Raw genomic sequence first — 17,628 nt, forward strand, 5'->3', positions numbered from 1 at the left:
TGAATTTGACTAGGTACCTCATATAACTGGAATCACGCAGTATTTTTCTTTCTGTCACTGGCTTATTTTAGTAAAACATTTTCAGTTTTATCCATGGTGTTGTACGTGTCCTTTTTTTGATATTTAAAAAAATTTTTAGGTGAATATGGACACAATATCTTTATTTATTTATTTTTATGTGGTGCTGAGGATCGAACCCAATGCCTCACACATGCCAGGCAAGTGCTGTACCACTGAGCCACAACCCCACCCCTGTATGTGTCCTTTTAAAGACAATAATATTTATGTACACTGCATTTTGTTTATCATCTGATAATGGATGCTTGGATTAATTAATAACATTACTATGAAAATAGTTATGTACAAATCTCTCTTTGATTCTCTGTTTTCAGTCTTTTTTTTTTTTTTTCCCTTTTTGTCCTCAGTACTAGCGATTGAACCTAGAGGTGCTCTATCATTGAGCCACATTCCCAGCCCTCTTTTAGTTTTTCTTTTGAGACAGAATCTTGCTAAGTTGCTGTGACTGGCTTCAAACTTGTGATCTTCCTGCCTTAGCCTCCTAAATCACTGGGATTACAGGTGTGCACCACTACACCCAACTGCTGCTTTAAATTATTTTAGGACTATATCATGTGGTAATCCTGTTTTTAATTATTTGTGAAGATGCTTGACTGTTTTCCATAGCACCTACATCATTTTACATTCCCAACTGTACATAAGTGTTCCAGTTTTCCCATTTTTCCACATTTTCTCCAAAACTTGCTATTTTCTGTTTTTTTTTTTTTTTTTTTAAATAGTATCCATCCTTATTGGTGTGAGTTGGTATTTCATTGTGGTTTGATTGTTATGTCCCTTATAATTAGTAATGAGCATCTCTTTTCATGTGCTTTTTAAAAAATACCTTTATTTTGTTTATTTTTATGTGGTGCTGAGGATTGAACCCAGTGTCTCACACATGCAAAGCAAGCGCTCTACTGGTGAGCCACAGTCCCAACCCCTCATGTGCTTTTTGTCCATTTGTATATCTTTGGGAAAATGTCTGTTAAGTAAATTTTTTTTTGTCCATTTTAGGAGTTCTTTATAAATTCTGTATGTTTACCCCTCATGAGACATAAGATTTACAAATATTTTCTTCCACTCCATAGGGAATTTTTGTGTTAGTGTCCTTTGATGCACAGATATTTTCAATTTTGATATGTTCAATTCATCTATTTTTACTTTAGTTGCTAGTGATTTTGACATCATATCCAGAAATAATTGCCATATCCAATGTCTTGAAGCTTTTCCCTTACATTTTTTTTCTGAGTTGTATGATACAATTCTTCCATAATAAAGAACTTAACAAAGTTGTTTAAATTTATTTTCAAAGATTGACTCATTGTATTTGAAGAAAATATATCATTGGTAGGTACTGGAGAGGAGTGAAGGCAGATGGATGGTATTGTGTAAGTGGATCTTCAATTCACTGATTCTCTTAATATATTATTGGAGTCCTAGGCCAGAGGCCTGACTCTGGGGGTCCTAACAGACCAGGTTCTGCCCAAAATAAAACTGAAAAGGTAATGGTGGAAAGTAAGAAAATAATTTTTTAATTAATACAGTAAAAGTTGGGGCAGAGGGTGAATGGTATGTATAATTAATATTCTTGGTCAGACTGTGGTCTGGTTGATTATTTTTTCAGTTCTGGTTCTGTAAGGTGACTCTGGAGATGTTCTTATCCTCAAGTGGACAATTTCCACTTGATCAGGATGTTTATTTATCAGATTTATGATTCTGGAAAAGTCAAGTGAATTTCCATGAGATAGATGATTGTTACTGCTTGGGTTAGGGGCAGTTTCACATTGGGTGATGTACCTGCTTCCTGTTGTTACTGGAAGGTGTAGGACAACCACTGAAGACTTGTAGGCGCCATTCCAGGGAAGTCTGAAGCAGGATGCTGCCTTGGGTTGGAGTGGGATGAGATAGGTTGGGTAAGTTTAGGGATAATAAGCCTTTTGTTACTACCTTTTAGATGAACGCTCCTTTAATGATTAACATGCCTTCATGCAGAGCTGAGCAGAGACCTTAAATTGACCCAGTTAAAAGTAGTAAAGCAGACAGTTACAGAAAGAGAGTAGAGATGCCAAGTTTTATCCACATTTAGCAAAGATAGCCTAAAAGATAGCATAAAAGATAGCATAAAACTCAGTTCAGTTGAATTCAAATTTTGGCATAGTCTTGGATTTATACCCCACAAGTTAAGGATTCAGTTTCCTAAGACTTCCCCCACTTCAGATGTTGACTGGCTACACATTTGCAGGTTTCATCAAGAAGAACTCAAAGAACTCAAGTAGACAACTAACTTTTATTTGATTATTATAAAGGATACTACTCAAGAACAGCCTAATAGAACAGATATGTAGGGCAAGACATGGGAACGGGTATGTGTGCTTCCTTGCCCTCTCTGGGCATATCACCTTCCCAGCATTTCAGTGAATTTACCAACTGGAAGCTCTTCAAAACACATTGTTGCAAAGGTTTTATTAGAGATCTTATTAGATAACTCAGTTGATTAAATCATCTGCCACTGGTGACTGGATTCAGTTTCTAGCCTTTCTCCCTTTGTTTTGTGTGTATGGTGGGAGCCAAAAGTTCTAATGCTCTAATCATGCCATCGTCATTCTGAAGACCAGCCCCCATCCTTAATCTATCTAGGTACCCAGAGAGTCACCTCATTATCATAAACTCAGGAATGGTTAAAAGGGGCTTGTTATTGATAACAAAAGATGTTCCCATCTCTCAGGAAAGTCCAAGGAAGCTCTGTGCCAGGAATCTGGGACAAAGGCCAAATATAGTATATGTTTTCTGTTACACCGTGGTGTTAGAGGAGTTGTTGCCTTGAAGTTTTATATATGGAGAGCATGAGTGTGCATATGTGCACACATGCAATACTGTGTATAACTCAGGGGCACTGTACTTTTGAGCTACAACCTTAGCCCTTTTTGTTTTGAGACAGGGCCTGCTAAGTTGCTGAGACTGGCCTCTAACTTGCAATCCTTCTGACTCAGCCTCTCCAGTCCCTGGAATTACAGGTCCACACCACTGAATCGTACTACTTCCAAATCTTAAGTGGTTACTCCATTACAGTTAAATCATAATTACATTAAATCATTATACTTAGTAATGATTCAGAAGATGTGCATGATTTAAGTTTTCATATCGACAAAGTAGAGTAATATTTTCTGGGAGTTAAGGGGAGGAAGAATGCAGAGTAACTGGTGTCACTGGAAAAGTGATATCACTAGAAGAGGGTCCCAAGGAATTACCAAGGAAAGGGGGGCACTTAACTCAGGATAAGTGGGGTCCTTCACATATGTCACAGAAAAAAAGTTGAGCATATATCAGTAAGAGGGATAGATTAATTTTGTAAAGTAAGTAGTGCACATTTTTCTTTACCACATTCTTTCTTGTGGTGAAAGATATTCCTCAATCTAGAAAGAGATGTGTTTTCAGGGTTCCTGACTCTTAAAGAAAACTTGATGAAGGCTGGATATGGGAGAGTAAGGTTATAAGGGTGTCAAAAAGTAAGGGTATAAGGCTGTCAGTCTAGTAGTTCTTAGCATCTTTAGGCTGAAGGTGGTCTTCATTACCTGATTGGTAGGTAACATTGGAAAGTACCCTAAGTTATAGGTTTCTTAAAATATCATATCTTTCTTCATTTTATTTATTTTTTTGGTGGGCTAATTAACGTGCCCAAGGTAATTTATATAAGTGAGTGAATTTATGGTAACTTTAAGACTTAGAGATTTTCTAGAAATTTGGGAGTGATAGGCATAGGAGAGAAACTGGCTCGGGGAATGATACACCAGGAAAGGTGTATAGAACCTTAAGATTATATTTCCTCATCGTTGCCTTTTGTATCCTTTCTTCCTATTTTTATTTCTTCTCTCCTACCTGTATAGGTTTGGAGTTTCTTTGCGGAGGCAAGAAAAATATGGAATTAGGTCTGGGGACATAACTTAGTGGTAAAGTGATTACCTAGCATGCACAATGCCAGGTGCTAGGTAATCACCAGCAACACAGAGTTAGATAATGGTGATGGTTTTACAACTTTATGAATATATTAAAAACCACCATACGGCACCCTTTAAAAGGGTACATTTATGGTATATAAATTATATCTCAATAAAACCCTTATAAGAATATTACATGATTCATCACATTGAACTGCAGTAATCTCAATACAGAAGGAATTAAATTACCAAGTGAACTTGATTCATGACAGACAAGTTTATGGTTCAAACCATTGTCAGACTGTGAATTATCAGGTATAAGTCAGGTAGAGGATCCCTTTGGTCATTATTTGTTGTTCTAGAGCTGGCATAAAATTAAGTCATTCTGGATTTCTTCTGCCTGAATTTCCATGTTAGAAACTTGTCTTGAATCTATCCCATTTATTTTCCACTATCAGTTAATGTTCTTAAATTTTTTCACCTGAACTATATGTGTATAAGCCTTCCAAATCGGTATGGTGTTTTATTTTTCTTTTATTCTCATTTTCCTGTCATATTGCTGTGTAGCTCATTTCCTTCAAATAAAGCTAATCTTATCGCTTGCTTTATCAGAAAAAAAACAACTCACCAGTAACCACTCCATTAACTGTATTTTCCTTTCCTTCTGTTCCCCACTAAATATAATTTATTTTTCACTCAGTAATGTTCCCTGAATGTGCTTCCATATTTGCTTATATAGATATATTATTTTTATAGCTCCTGTATAGTATTGTATACAAAGATTATTATGTTAGCGAAGATTAAATTGTCCCTAGTTTTTTCTATTTTAGAATAACTTCAGTGCATATAGCCTTACATAATAATATAGCATTTCTATAGAATTTTTACTTGGAATTGCTGACCTGGTAGGTGCAAGTTTGTTAATACTTCAATTGAACAAACATTTTGTATTTTGGGATAATATAATTTGTTTTGGTTTAGAAATGTGTTTTCTTTTTTTCTTTAAAACAACAACAACAACAACAACAAAAAAAAAAACCTTTTATCAAGAGGTATGTAATACAGATGTGTGTGAAGTAAAGCATGAATCTTGTTACTCTGCCAGGTTCCATTCATGGAGATATTCAGAGTTAAGCCTATATCATTTTTATTAATTTATTAAATAGGTGCATTCATGTGATTCAAAAGGTATGAAAATACATATTGTGAAAACACCCATCTTCTAACCTATCTTCTAACATCCAGTTTACCTACCAGCATGCAGCCAATGTTAACAGTCTTGTGCGTCCTTTTAGGGAAAGTTGTGTTTTTTTTTTTTTTTTTTTGTGGGGGTGGTCATTTCTGGTATGGAACCTCACACATTGCTAGGCAGTCCTCTACTGCTTAGGCAGTCCTCTACTGCTTGAGCCACACCCCCATCCCTCTTTCATGTTCATGTATCTTCTATGCATATCTAAATGCACAATTTCATCTACTTCATTTGTTTTTATGTATGTATTAGAATACCATATCCACTATCCTATATCTTTTATTTTTCCCTCATTCTACATGACAGTGTTTTTCAGAATTTACTGTGTCTCAGTTTCCTGGAGAGCGGTCACATCAGATTGCTGAACCCTACACCCAAAATTTGTGATTCTGTAGGTCTGTGGTAGGATCAGAAATGTACATTTCTTTCAGGTTTTCATTTGTTAACTGCTGCTATGATGAACAACCACACAAGTAGTAACTTAACATAAATTTATTATGTTACAATTCTATATTATTTCTTGAACCTCATTCTTTTGTCTTACTCTTCCCCTCCAACCCCTGTTCTGCCTATTCACTCAGTGTTTCGTCTTTCTTGTTATCCACGTGACATGTTTGGGTTATACACCTTTCTTTTTATCCACAAATTTAGTTTTTTTTCTTCACCACATTCTTTCTTGTGGTGAAAGATATTCCTTAATATCTATCTTGTTAATATTCCATTGTAGCTTATGGTACATTCTTTAGCAGCCTCTTTGATTGTTTTTCTTTCTTTTTTTTTTTAAAAAAAACAAAAAACCTCCGGGCTGGATGAGATGATGCATGCCTGTAATTTTGGGGGAGACTGAGGTTGGAGGATTACAAATTCAAGGTCAACCTGGGCAATTTAGTAAGACCTTGTCTCAAAATAAGGGTGGGATTGTAGCTCGGTGGTATTGAACCTCTGTTTTAATGCCCAGTACTGAAAATAACCCGAACAGAAAAACCCCCAAAGCCATTTCATTTTGAAGTGTTTCCCTATGAATGTCCTTTTTCTGTTACAGCATCTAATCTTAAGATCCCACATTGCATTTAGTTGTTGTCTCTTCTGAGACTGTTTTTCGTTCTTTCTTTGTCTTTCATGGTCTTCATACTTTTGATGAGTTATTTGTAGAATCTCTGTAAGTTTGGGTTTGTTTAATGTTTCCTCATTATTAGATTGAGGGTTGTGGGTTTTTTGGTTTTTTTTTTTTTTTTTTTTTTTGGTACTAGGGATTGAACTCAGGGGCACTCAATCACTGAGTCACATCCCCAGCCCTTTTTGTATTTTATTTAAAGACAGGGTCTCACTGAGTTACTTAGGGCCTCGCTAAGTTGCTGAGGTTTGCTTTGAACTCGAGATCCTCCCGCTTCAGCTTCCGGAGCTGCTAGGATTACAGGTGTGTGATATTGTGCCTGGTGAGTTTATTTATTTATTTATTTTTTGTATTTTTGGTAAGAATACCACAGAAAAAGCTGGGCACAGTGGTGCACACCTGTAATTCCAGAAATTTAGCTTATGAGATTTCTTCTGTGTACTTTATCTGTTTCTAGCCCTTGTATTATTCTGTCATTCTAATAGTCTGTGTTGCAGTAACAAATTCGGAGTTTTGTTTTGCTTTTCTGCAGTGCTGGGAATTAAATCCTTTTAAATGTAACACTAAGCGATTTTTAGTATATTCACAGAATTGTGCAGCCGTCACTACAGTCACAGCCAATTTTAGAATATTGATTGTGTTCTAAATCAGTCATTTTCCTAAAAAGAAACCCAATATCCATTAGCAGTCACTCTACATTTTCACTAAAGCCCTTCCTTTTTTTTTTTTTTTTTTTTTTTTGGTGTGTGTGTTTGGCGGGGATTTTGGGGGTGGAGGTGCTGGGGATCGGGTCCTCATGTATGCTCTGCAAGTGCTCTACCACTGTTTTTTGTTTTGTTTTGTTTTGTTTTTAATTTTCAATAGCTTTTTTTCTTCAGCTTTTTTTCCCAATCACATATGGGTTTTCTTTTTTAGAACACTTACTTCCTACTTCTGTTTAAGTAGAGAGGTGAGAAAGAATAGTATACTTAAAAACTGTTTTGGTTGATTAAGAAATATTTCAGAATTAAAACATTGTGTGTGTGTGTGTGTGTATGTATACGTGTGTATGTGTGTGTATATATAGAGAGAATGTGCATGCGTGCACAGTGCTTCCATAGTACATATGATATAATTGAAATAATATGAAGATGATTAGCATGGCCTCTGTGCAAATTTGTAAGTTGTTCCATATTTAAAAAAATATATGTATATACCCATCTTAAATTTAAAAAGGGGAAAGAAAAGGTAATTGATGTGTTAGTCAGTTTCCTTTCACTGTAATAGATAACCTAATATAAATCAACTTAAAGGGAGGAAAGGTTTATTTTGGCTCACAGGTTTGGAAGTTGGGATCCCTGGTTAATGGCTCAGTTGCATTGGGCCCATGGTGAGGCAGCACTTCGTGTCAGTAGTGTATGGCAGAGGAAGCTGAGAAACTAAGAGAACATTAATAGAGTTCTAGTATCCCCTTCAAAGCATGCTGCCAATGACCAAATTTCCTCCTAAGCCCCATCTCTTAAAGTTTCCACTACCTCCCAATAGCACCACAGGCAGGCGACCATTCCTTTAACACATGGACCTTTGGGGTACACTAACTCAAACTATAGCAAAATGTATTGTGTTCTTGCCAAATATTAGTCATTAGATTAAATTGCCTATCTTAAAATGATCCTATATGTTTTAGATGATACCATACTCAGCTACTGCCAGGTTTGATAGTCCAGAACGTTGAGATTCAACCAGGTGAAGTAACTTGTCCAAATTTGATCAGTGACTGGGGATAGCCATGAACTCCTGTGATCCTAGTAACTCAGGAGGCTGAGGCAGGAGGATCACAAGTTCCAGGCAAACCTTGGCAACTTAGACTGTCTCAAAGTTAAAATAGGGCTGGGAAAGTGGCTCAGTGGTAGAGGGACTCTGGATTTAGTCCCCATTACATTCTCCTGCCCATCCCCCCAAAGTTACAGAATCTATCATTTACAATGATTATTAAAGGACCCTACTATTGATAGCAACATCAGAAGTTTAAAGAAGTATATTTTTTCAAGGTATAATAATATAATGAGACAACATAATCGTCTTGACTTGTGAGCAGAGGCATTTGTACTTCTCTTTGGTGTATTTGTGAACAGTTTTCTTTTTGGTTCCCCATTGGTGATCTCCTTCGAGGAAGATGTTAACAAGCACCTGTACTAGGGTTTATTAAAACTTCTGCCTTTGTGAACATGGATAATAATGATCACTTCTTCCTAAAAGTGAAGTTGCAAAACACCCATATTGTTGCAAACACTCTCAGTAGGTTATCTGACAGGACCCATTTTGTGTTAAATATACCAGCAAGGGGTGAGTTTTAAACTTCTGTCCTTATGAAAATTACTGATAAATCATTAATTTAAAAGCCCCACTGAATTATTTTCTTTTTTTAATATTTATTTTTTGGTTAGACACAATACCTTTATTTTGTTTATTTATTTTTTATGTGGTGTTAAGGATCGAACCGAGGGCCTCGCGCATGCTAGACGAGTGCTCTGCCTCTGAGCCACATCCCCAACCCCACACTGAATTATTTTCTACTGAAGTAAAGTGTCCATTGGTATCATATGGCTTGTAACCTGGTCTGCTTTGAGCAAATATATGAATTCTTGATGATTTGACCGCAGGGGAAGGAGTTGTCAGTGTTTATAATAAACATTTTATGAAGAAAAAATCTTAGGGACTGGAGTTGTGGCTCAGAGGTAGAGCGCTCACCTAGCGTGTGCAAGGCCTTGGGTTCGATCCTCAGCACCACATAAAAATAAAAGTATTGCGTCCAATTACAACTAAAAAAAAATGTTAAAAAAAATCTTTAAAAATTTTACTGGAAAGAAACTGAGGCTTAGATTAAATGATGTGACTCAGAGCTCAAGTTAATGGCAGAGGTATTCTAGGTGTCTTGGGTTTTGAGTCTATAATCCTTTGTTTTAATAAATCTAGTATGTAAGCTGGATGTGGTGCACACCTGTGTCCTGGCAGCTGGGGAGGCTGAGGCAGGAGGATTTCAAATTCGAGGCCAGCCTCAGCAACTTAGTGAGACCCTGTATAAAAAAAAAAAAAAGTGCTGGGTATGTGGCTCAGTTATTAATTAAGCCTTGGGTTCAATCCCTAGTATCTCCCAAACAACAAAAACAAAGAGCCCTTGTGTGTAGGCCAGAGATGTTGCTCAGTGATATAGCATGAGCTTAGCATGTGCAAGGCCCTAAGGTTCAAACTCTAGTACAACCCTCCTGCCATCACCACCACCAAACAAAGGACTGGTGATGTAGCACAGTAGTAGAGTGATTTTCTGCTGTGCACAAGGTCCTGGGCTCCATCCCCAGCACTACAAACAAAACCCCACCACCACCCCAAACAACAAAAACAACAACAACAACAACAAAAGCACTTTTTTGGTATCCTTTTACACCATTTTAACCTGCAAATCCCAAGTGAAGTTCAAATTATATGATTGTATCATCCTGTAATTCTGTTTTTTAGGATCACAGATGTGATTATCTTTTTAATAAGTGTTTATCTTCAGATTATATTGTAAGATTATCATTTTTAGGAATGTGATAATAAAAATTATGCAATTATGTAAAGATGTAATAATATATCTGCAGAAATAACTAGATGCATTTAAAAAATATCAACTCTTTAGTGGAGCTAGTGACATTTAATTTACCTCCCACTTTTTTCTCTAAAGATTATTATTATTGTTTTCATCTAGTAAGTTATACACCTGAATCTTCTAATTTCTTGTTTTGTTGACTTTTTTTTTTTTTTTTTTTGGCTTTCCCTCATAGATCTTGAGCCAGATGATTGTGCATCCATTTACATCTTTAATGTAGATCCACCTCCATCTACTTTAAATTCACCACTTTGCTTACCACAACATGGATTACCGTCTCACTCTTCTGTTTTGTCACCATCATTTCAGCTCCAAGGTCACAAAAACTATGAAGGAACTGGTGATGTTCCTGAATCTAAATACAGCCCATTAGGTGGTCCCAAACCCTTTGAGTGCCCAAGTATTCAAATTACTTCCATCTCTCCTAATTGTCATCAAGAAACAGATGCACATGAAGATGATCTACAGATAAATGACCCAGAAAGGGAATATTTGGAGAGGCCTTCTAGAGATCATCTCTATCTTCCTCTTGAGCCATCCTACCGGGAGTCTTCCCTTAGTCCTAGTCCTGCCAGCAGCATCTCTTCTAGGAGCTGGTTTTCAGATGCATCTTCTTGTGAATCTCTTTCACACATTTATGATGATGTGGACTCCGAGTTGAATGAAGCTGCTGCCCGATTTACTCTTGGATCCCCTCTGACATCTCCAGGTGGTTCTCCGGGAGGCTGCCCTGGAGAAGAGTCCTGGCATCAACAGTATGGACTTGGACACTCCTTGTCACCCAGGCAATCTCCTTGCCACTCTCCTAGATCTAGTATCACTGATGAGAATTGGTTGAGCCCCAGGCCAGCCTCAGGACCCTCATCAAGGCCCACTTCACCTTGTGGGAAACGGCGGCACTCCAGTGCCGAAGTTTGTTATGCTGGATCCCTATCACCCCATCACTCACCTGTTCCTTCTCCTGGACACTCCCCTAGGGGAAGTATAACAGAAGATACCTGGCTGAATGCTTCTAACCATAGTGGATCAGGCCTTAGCCCTGCACTTTTTCCATTTCAGTACTGTGTAGAGACTGATATCCCTCTGAAAACAAGGAAGACTTCTGAAGATCAAGCTGCCATACTACCAGGAAAATTAGATCTCTGTTCAGATGATCAAGGAAATTTATCACCATCCCGGGAGACTTCAGTAGATGATGGCCTTGGATCTCAGTATCCTTTAAAGAAAGATTCATCTGGTGATCAATTTCTTTCAGTTCCTTCACCCTTTACCTGGAACAAACCAAAGCCTGGCCACACACCTATATTTCGGTGAGTTGATGGAAATGGCTGCTGCTGACTGAATAGTTTGGATCATTGGTGGAAATGGTTTAAACATTTTTACTCCTTCCCTCCCTTTCTTATTTTCCTTCTTTCCTATCATCCATCTATCTATCTATCTATCTATATAACTTTTTGGTACTGGGTATTTAACCCAGGGGTACTTTACCAGCCCTTTTTATTTTTCTTTTGAGATAGGGTCTCACTGAGTTATTTAGGGCCTTGTTAAGTTGCTGAGGCTGGCCTCAAATTTGGAATCATCCTGCCTTAGCCTCCCTAGTCTCTAGGATTACAGGCATGCGCCACCACTCCCAGCTCCCTTTTTATTATTATTTTTAAAAATTTCTACTTACAAATAACTATTTGTAAATCTATTTTTATTTTCTTTGAAGTCTTCAAAGCAGATAGGATAAAGTTATAATTTTGGAGGTATATAGGTGTTATGCATAGTGCCACACATTTGTAATCCCAGCTACCTCAGGAGGCTGAGACAGCAGGATCCCAAGCTGAAGGCCAGTTTGGGCAATTTATGGAGACCCTATCTCAAAATAAAACTTAAAAAAGGATTGGGGATATATAGCTCAGTGGTAGAATACTTGCCTATCGTGTGCAAGGCCCTGGGTTCAAGTCTTAGTGTCCCCTCTACAAAAGTATATAGATGATGAATTGTAGTAAGAAATTACACTTAAGGATTTCCTAGAAGGAATTTTCTTATCTAGAAACTCTTGTAAAAGATGGGTTATGGTGTGAATTATATTAAAAATAAAACTAATTAAAAAAGAATTGCCAAAAAATTATATATAGCAGTAACATAAGAGAATTCTAAGAGCATTCATGTAATTACTAAAATCCTGTAATCATAGAATTCTAACATGGGAGCAAAGATAAGATATGAGGTATATTTGTCCTATAATATTCAGCATTAAAGTCATACTTTATCTGAAAAAAAATAAAATAAAAAATAAAACCTAATTGGGAATAAACTTAACTATATATTTTTTTAAAAAAAAAATATTTATTTATTTATTTTTTAGGTATAGATGGACACAACACAATGCCTTTATTTTTATGTAGTGCTGAGGATTGAACCTGAGTCCCGCCAGTGCTAGGCGAGCACTCCATTGCTGAGCCACAATCTCAGCCCCTTAACTATATTTTTAAGAGCTTAAAGTCCCTTGTCAAATTTGTGGCAAGCATTTTTCCCCCATAATGTTATTTGTTGACTGACTGACTAGGATCTTACTACATGGTGTTGCCCAGGCTAACCTTGAATATACCATCATCCTCTTGCCTCAACCTCCCAGTAGCTTCCCAAGTCCACTATACCTGGCCTTAATAAAAATTTACCTTTTGACTCTCAGCTTTATAAGTTTGATTTTATTGTTTTTTTTGAGAAATTTAAAAATTTTTGTATTCATATGTATCTTATTCTTTTTGACTTTGTGTTACATTTGAAAAGTCTTATCCTACTCTAAAATAATTAAAATTAAAAACCTAGCTTTCAAGTATTTCTAATAGTTTTATATATATAACATGCATGGTATTTATATCAGATATGTTTGAATCTTGGATCCAGCTGAAATATATTTTGTTGTAAGGAGTGAAGAATAGTATAACGAATACTTTCCAAACAGCTTGTCAGTTGTCACAATACTATTTCAAGAATTAATCTGATCTATAATTGATTATAAAATATAACATATTAAATACTCACACAAAGCTGTATCCGTTTAAGGGATTTATTTTTATGCTTTTCCATTGGTATGAATTATCTGTAGAATTCTTAACTTTAGAAAAATATAATTTGGAATTGTGGTATTGATGCTGTCTTTGAACCTATTGGTCTGCTTCTGAAATTAATCTTTCTGTGTGGGTTTTCTCAAGCCTGCAGAATTGTTTTTTCAGACTAATAAATATGAATACCTTCACAGTGGAAAGGTAGGATGAGGACAGTGAAGGAGAAACAATGAAATAATTGAGATATTTTAGATGTTAAGAGTTACCTTAAAAGTTCCATTTCAGGGGCTGGGGTGTGGCTCAGTGATAGAGTGCTCACCTAGCATATGTGAGCCCCTGGGTTTGATCCTCAGCACCACATAAAAATAAATCGATAAAAAAATAAACAACTACAACAACAAAAATAAATTTTTTTTTAAAAAGTTCTATTTCATCAACCATTAAGATGATGTTACTTTTTTAAAAAAGTTTTTTTAAGATGGACACAATAGCTTTAATTATTATTTTTTGTTTTCTTATTTTTATTTTTTATTTTATTATTCTTTATATTTTTATGTGGCACTGAGAATTGAACCTAGGGCAGAGATCAGCAAAAGAGTAATAGGAAGTGGGGTAATCAACATACGTAATACGGACTTCCACTGATTTATACCTGAGAGGAAAAAACGTATGTATTCTGAGACAAAATGGAGATTTCTGTTCTTGAAGAGATACTGGTAAACATACAAAGATGCACATCTTTGTTTTAAGAAATCAAATTACTGGTTTTTTGATTGTATACATGGTGAGAAACAGTTGTAGGTTTAGAGTTTGTCCTTTTCAAAAAGAAGTCCAGGGAGCTGGGGTTGTGGCTAATTGGATCGCTTGCCTAGCACATATGGGGCCCTGGGTTCAATCCTCAGCACCGCATAAAAAATAAATAAATAAAGATATTATGTCCACAACTACAAATTTTTAAAAAATTTAAAAATCCAGCAAAACAAAAAGTTAGATAGATTTTAGCCTGTAGAATTAAAAAATTAAAGAATTATATAATAAGTACCTACCATAACCAGTGTTATAACTTAACTATGTAAAGTTTATTTTGGAGTTCTTTGTTTCAAAGATCATAGGAGGACATGTTAGTGCTGGCAAAGAAGTGATTTGAATCACTGCTTGGCAGTAAGCATGCTGAAATGCATCTTTGTGTGTTTTGTTTATAGCACATCTTCATTACCTCCACTAGACTGGCCTTTACCATCCCACTTTGGACAGTGTGAACTGAAAATAGAAGTGCAACCTAAAACTCACCATCGAGCCCATTATGAAACAGAAGGTAGCCGAGGGGCAGTAAAAGCATCTACTGGGGGACATCCTGTTGTGAAGGTATGAGAGTTTTGGGCTTCTGTTGCACATACCACATACCTATTAATGGTTAGATGAGTTATTCATTTAGGTGTTACAGAGCTGATAGGGTGAAAACTCAAATCTGGAAAACCTCTGTTTTCTGTACTTGTAGCTCTGGCTACATTTCTGTATTGAGTTTTCTTTGATAGTCTAAAAGATATTCTTCTTGACTGACTTTTCCAGCTGGAGAAACCCTGGGGAAAGATTGCAGTGCATTAAAGATAGTGCATTAGTCAACTTTGTATCACTGAAACAAAATACATAAGATGATCAACTGTGTAAAATTTGTGAGGTAATCAACTTACGAAGAGGAAAGTTTTATTTGGCTCATAGTTTTAGAGGTTTCAGGCTATGGTTGACTGGTACTGTTGCTGTTAGGCCTGTGGCAAGTGTGTGTAGTAAGGAAGCCCGTAACCACATGGAGATTGGGAAGTAAAGAGAGAGAAAGGGGCGGTTCCTAACAACCCCTTCACTGGGGTCACATCCCCAGTGACCTAACTTCTTCCCACTAGGCCCTACCTGTTAAAGGTTCCACAGACTGATAATCAAGTCAGTCCTAATATGCCATAGACTGACAATCAAGCCTTTAACACATGGGCAGAACTGTGGATTCTTATATGCTGTTCTTTTATTAAGAGTTTATTAACTCTTTTAACTTTTCTATTTAAGAGTTCTTCAAAGATCTAAGCTCAAAAAACAAATTTAACCAGGCATAGTAGTGCATGTTTATAACTCCAGTGACTCAGGAGGCTGTGGCTGGAGGACTGCAAGTTTGAGATCAACCTTGGCAACTTAGCAAGACTGTCTCAAAATAAAAAATAAAAAGGGCCAAGGAATATAGCTCAGTGGTTGAGTACACCTGCGTTTCAATCTGCACTATTGCAAGGGAAAAAAAAAGAGAAATTAATTATAATTATCAAGATATTGAAAGCCAAACTCAGAAGGTCAAAGATCATATGTTTTCTCTCACATGTGAAATTTAGGGAGGAAAAAGAAAAAAGAAAATTGGGGTGGAGGAAAATCAAGGAAGATCAGTAAAGGAAAGTGACCGTGGGAGGGAGGAATGAAGGAAAAGGGTGTCTACCTTCCCACCCATTTTTTTTAGCCTTAGCCCTGTATCTGCTTGAATTTGATGCCTATTACCAGTTCTTCATTGTTAAGTTTAGTTGTTTAAGAAGGACTTTGGATTCTGCATTCCTTGGTTTCTTTAATGATTGAGAATGTGTGTATATAGTCTATATACTCAACATCAGAATGGCTGTATATAATAATATTATGTCATCCATTTTACTCTTAGAATTATGTAGATAGTAAGTATTTAGTGGAGAAACTAATTATACTGGAGCAATTTTCAACCATTACAGTTTATGAACTATCATGTATTATAGCAGCTTTACTTTATGATTTATCATCATTGTTATTTAAGGATGTTTTAAAATGCAAAAAGAGATTTGCATTTTAGGCAGGTTTTAAATGATTTGCAGCAAAAAATATCATGAAAATAGAACATGAGACTTTGTCATTTGGGCTGGATGCAGTGGTGCCTGCCTATACTCTTAGCTACTTTGGAAATGAGGATCAAGTAGGATCTCTTGAGCTCAGAAGTTTCTGGTTAGTCTAAGCAACATCGGCAAGACCCTATCTTGAAAAACAAAAAGAAAAGGAAGGAAGGAGGGAGGGAGGGGACCGAAGAAAGAAAAAATGAAATTGTCATTTGCTTTTAGAATCATATTTTGGTGTTAAATCAGAGTTTATTTCAAGTCAGTTAAATTTGATTAAGGATGTAAATCCTGCATTTTTTTTTTTTTTTTTTTTTTTTTTTGTAGTACTGAGATTGGAATCCAGGGACACTGTACCACTGAGCTACATCCCCAGCCCTTTTTATTTTTTGAAACAGGGTCTCACAGAGTTGCTGAGGATCTTGCTAAGTTGCTGAATTTGTCCTCAAACTTGGGATTCTCCTGTCTCAGCCTCCCAAGTTACTAGTCACTGGGATAACAAGTGTACACCACTGTGCCAAGCAGTGTCTTGTATCTTTGTCATTTCTTGTTAGGAAATAATTTTTTACAAATGCATAAACGGACAGAAGTCTTTTGGATGTCCTTGCGATTTATTTTTACAGTAATCCTTTGATTAAAAATGGTTTTCCTACTCAAGGGAAGATTAACACTCTGGTTTCATAGTTTTTTATATTCATCCTTCTTGTGAATAACTGATTTTTTCTAACTTGTTGCTTGAAGAATTATTTCATGATACTTAAAATAATGGACTTAATCAAGAGTATTCCAGATATTGATGATATTTTTGTCTTTTTTATTTTTGAACTGTGGATTGAACCCAGGGCTTTGCAAATGTAAGGCAAACGCTTTGCCTCTGAGCTACATCCCAGCCCTGATGATATTCTTTATCAGTCTGTCTTAGTGCCTATGATGCTCCCTTTCTATCTGAGATTCCTTCTTCCTTCATTCAAAATTTTTTTTCTGTATAACATATGCTTATACATTTCCTAGTTCATTATTTTCTTCAATGACTACAATTATTATTCAGACATTGACTTGTCTGTTTACCCTCAACATCTGTGTCTGTTCTCTGGGTGCTTCAATGTCATTTCTAATTTATTGAGATTTATTTTTTAAACTTCCCTCCATGTTAGTGACCTGATAGTTGCTTGACATTTCTAATTTACTTATTAGATCTGCATTTGTGTTTTAAATTTTAGTTTGATTTCTTGACTCCATTTTTTACTCATTTGGTATTTTACCATTATAATTGGCCTATTGCTTCCTTGAATTTATACTCACTTCTTGAAATGTCACAAGCAATCCATTTCTGGGCTGTGTGTGTTTGAGGGAGAGGTTTTTATTTTCTTAATTAAAAGCAAACACATTTGTTCTTCAAATGTGTTTTGTTACTCTTTATTAAGTGAAAATAAAAACTTAATTATGATAGCCTAGTACTTATGCTTTTTGTCCTTATTTTATTTGAGAGCCATGGTCTTTAGCCAGAAGAAATTGGAGCAAAGAGATAGAGAATTAGGTTAGAATAGTCCTTGTTGGGTTTGACTCAGTAGAATGGACAATATCATGTGTTATGGTCCACTCCCAGGATTCTCACTGGTATTATACTTTCATGAGTGTTGCTTTATCATTCAGTGTAACATAGCATTCTGGAAAGTCGTAATCCTTTGTGACCTTTTCTACTTT

The 17,628-nt window shown here is 36.1% G+C and overlaps 1 protein-coding gene and 1 pseudogene across 3 annotated transcripts in view; both read left to right on the forward strand.

Moving 5' to 3' along the window:
- Nfatc3 (nuclear factor of activated T cells 3) overlaps positions 1 to 17,628 on the forward strand; it is a 100,285-nt gene that overhangs the window by 40,180 nt on the left and 42,477 nt on the right. For all 3 annotated transcript variants that reach the window (XM_076837423.2, XM_076837425.2, XM_076837424.1), the window contains exons 2-3: positions 10,159 to 11,293; positions 14,242 to 14,404. In XM_076837423.2, the coding sequence (XP_076693538.1) occupies positions 10,159 to 11,293; positions 14,242 to 14,404 (1,298 nt within the window). The remainder of the gene's footprint in view (positions 1 to 10,158; positions 11,294 to 14,241; positions 14,405 to 17,628) is intronic.
- LOC143384584 (U6 spliceosomal RNA) lies at positions 7,444 to 7,533 on the forward strand (annotated as a pseudogene).

The sequence above is a fragment of the Callospermophilus lateralis genome, chromosome 18 (genome assembly GCF_048772815.1).
Source record: "Callospermophilus lateralis isolate mCalLat2 chromosome 18, mCalLat2.hap1, whole genome shotgun sequence".
Classification (NCBI taxonomy): Eukaryota; Metazoa; Chordata; class Mammalia; order Rodentia; family Sciuridae; genus Callospermophilus; species Callospermophilus lateralis.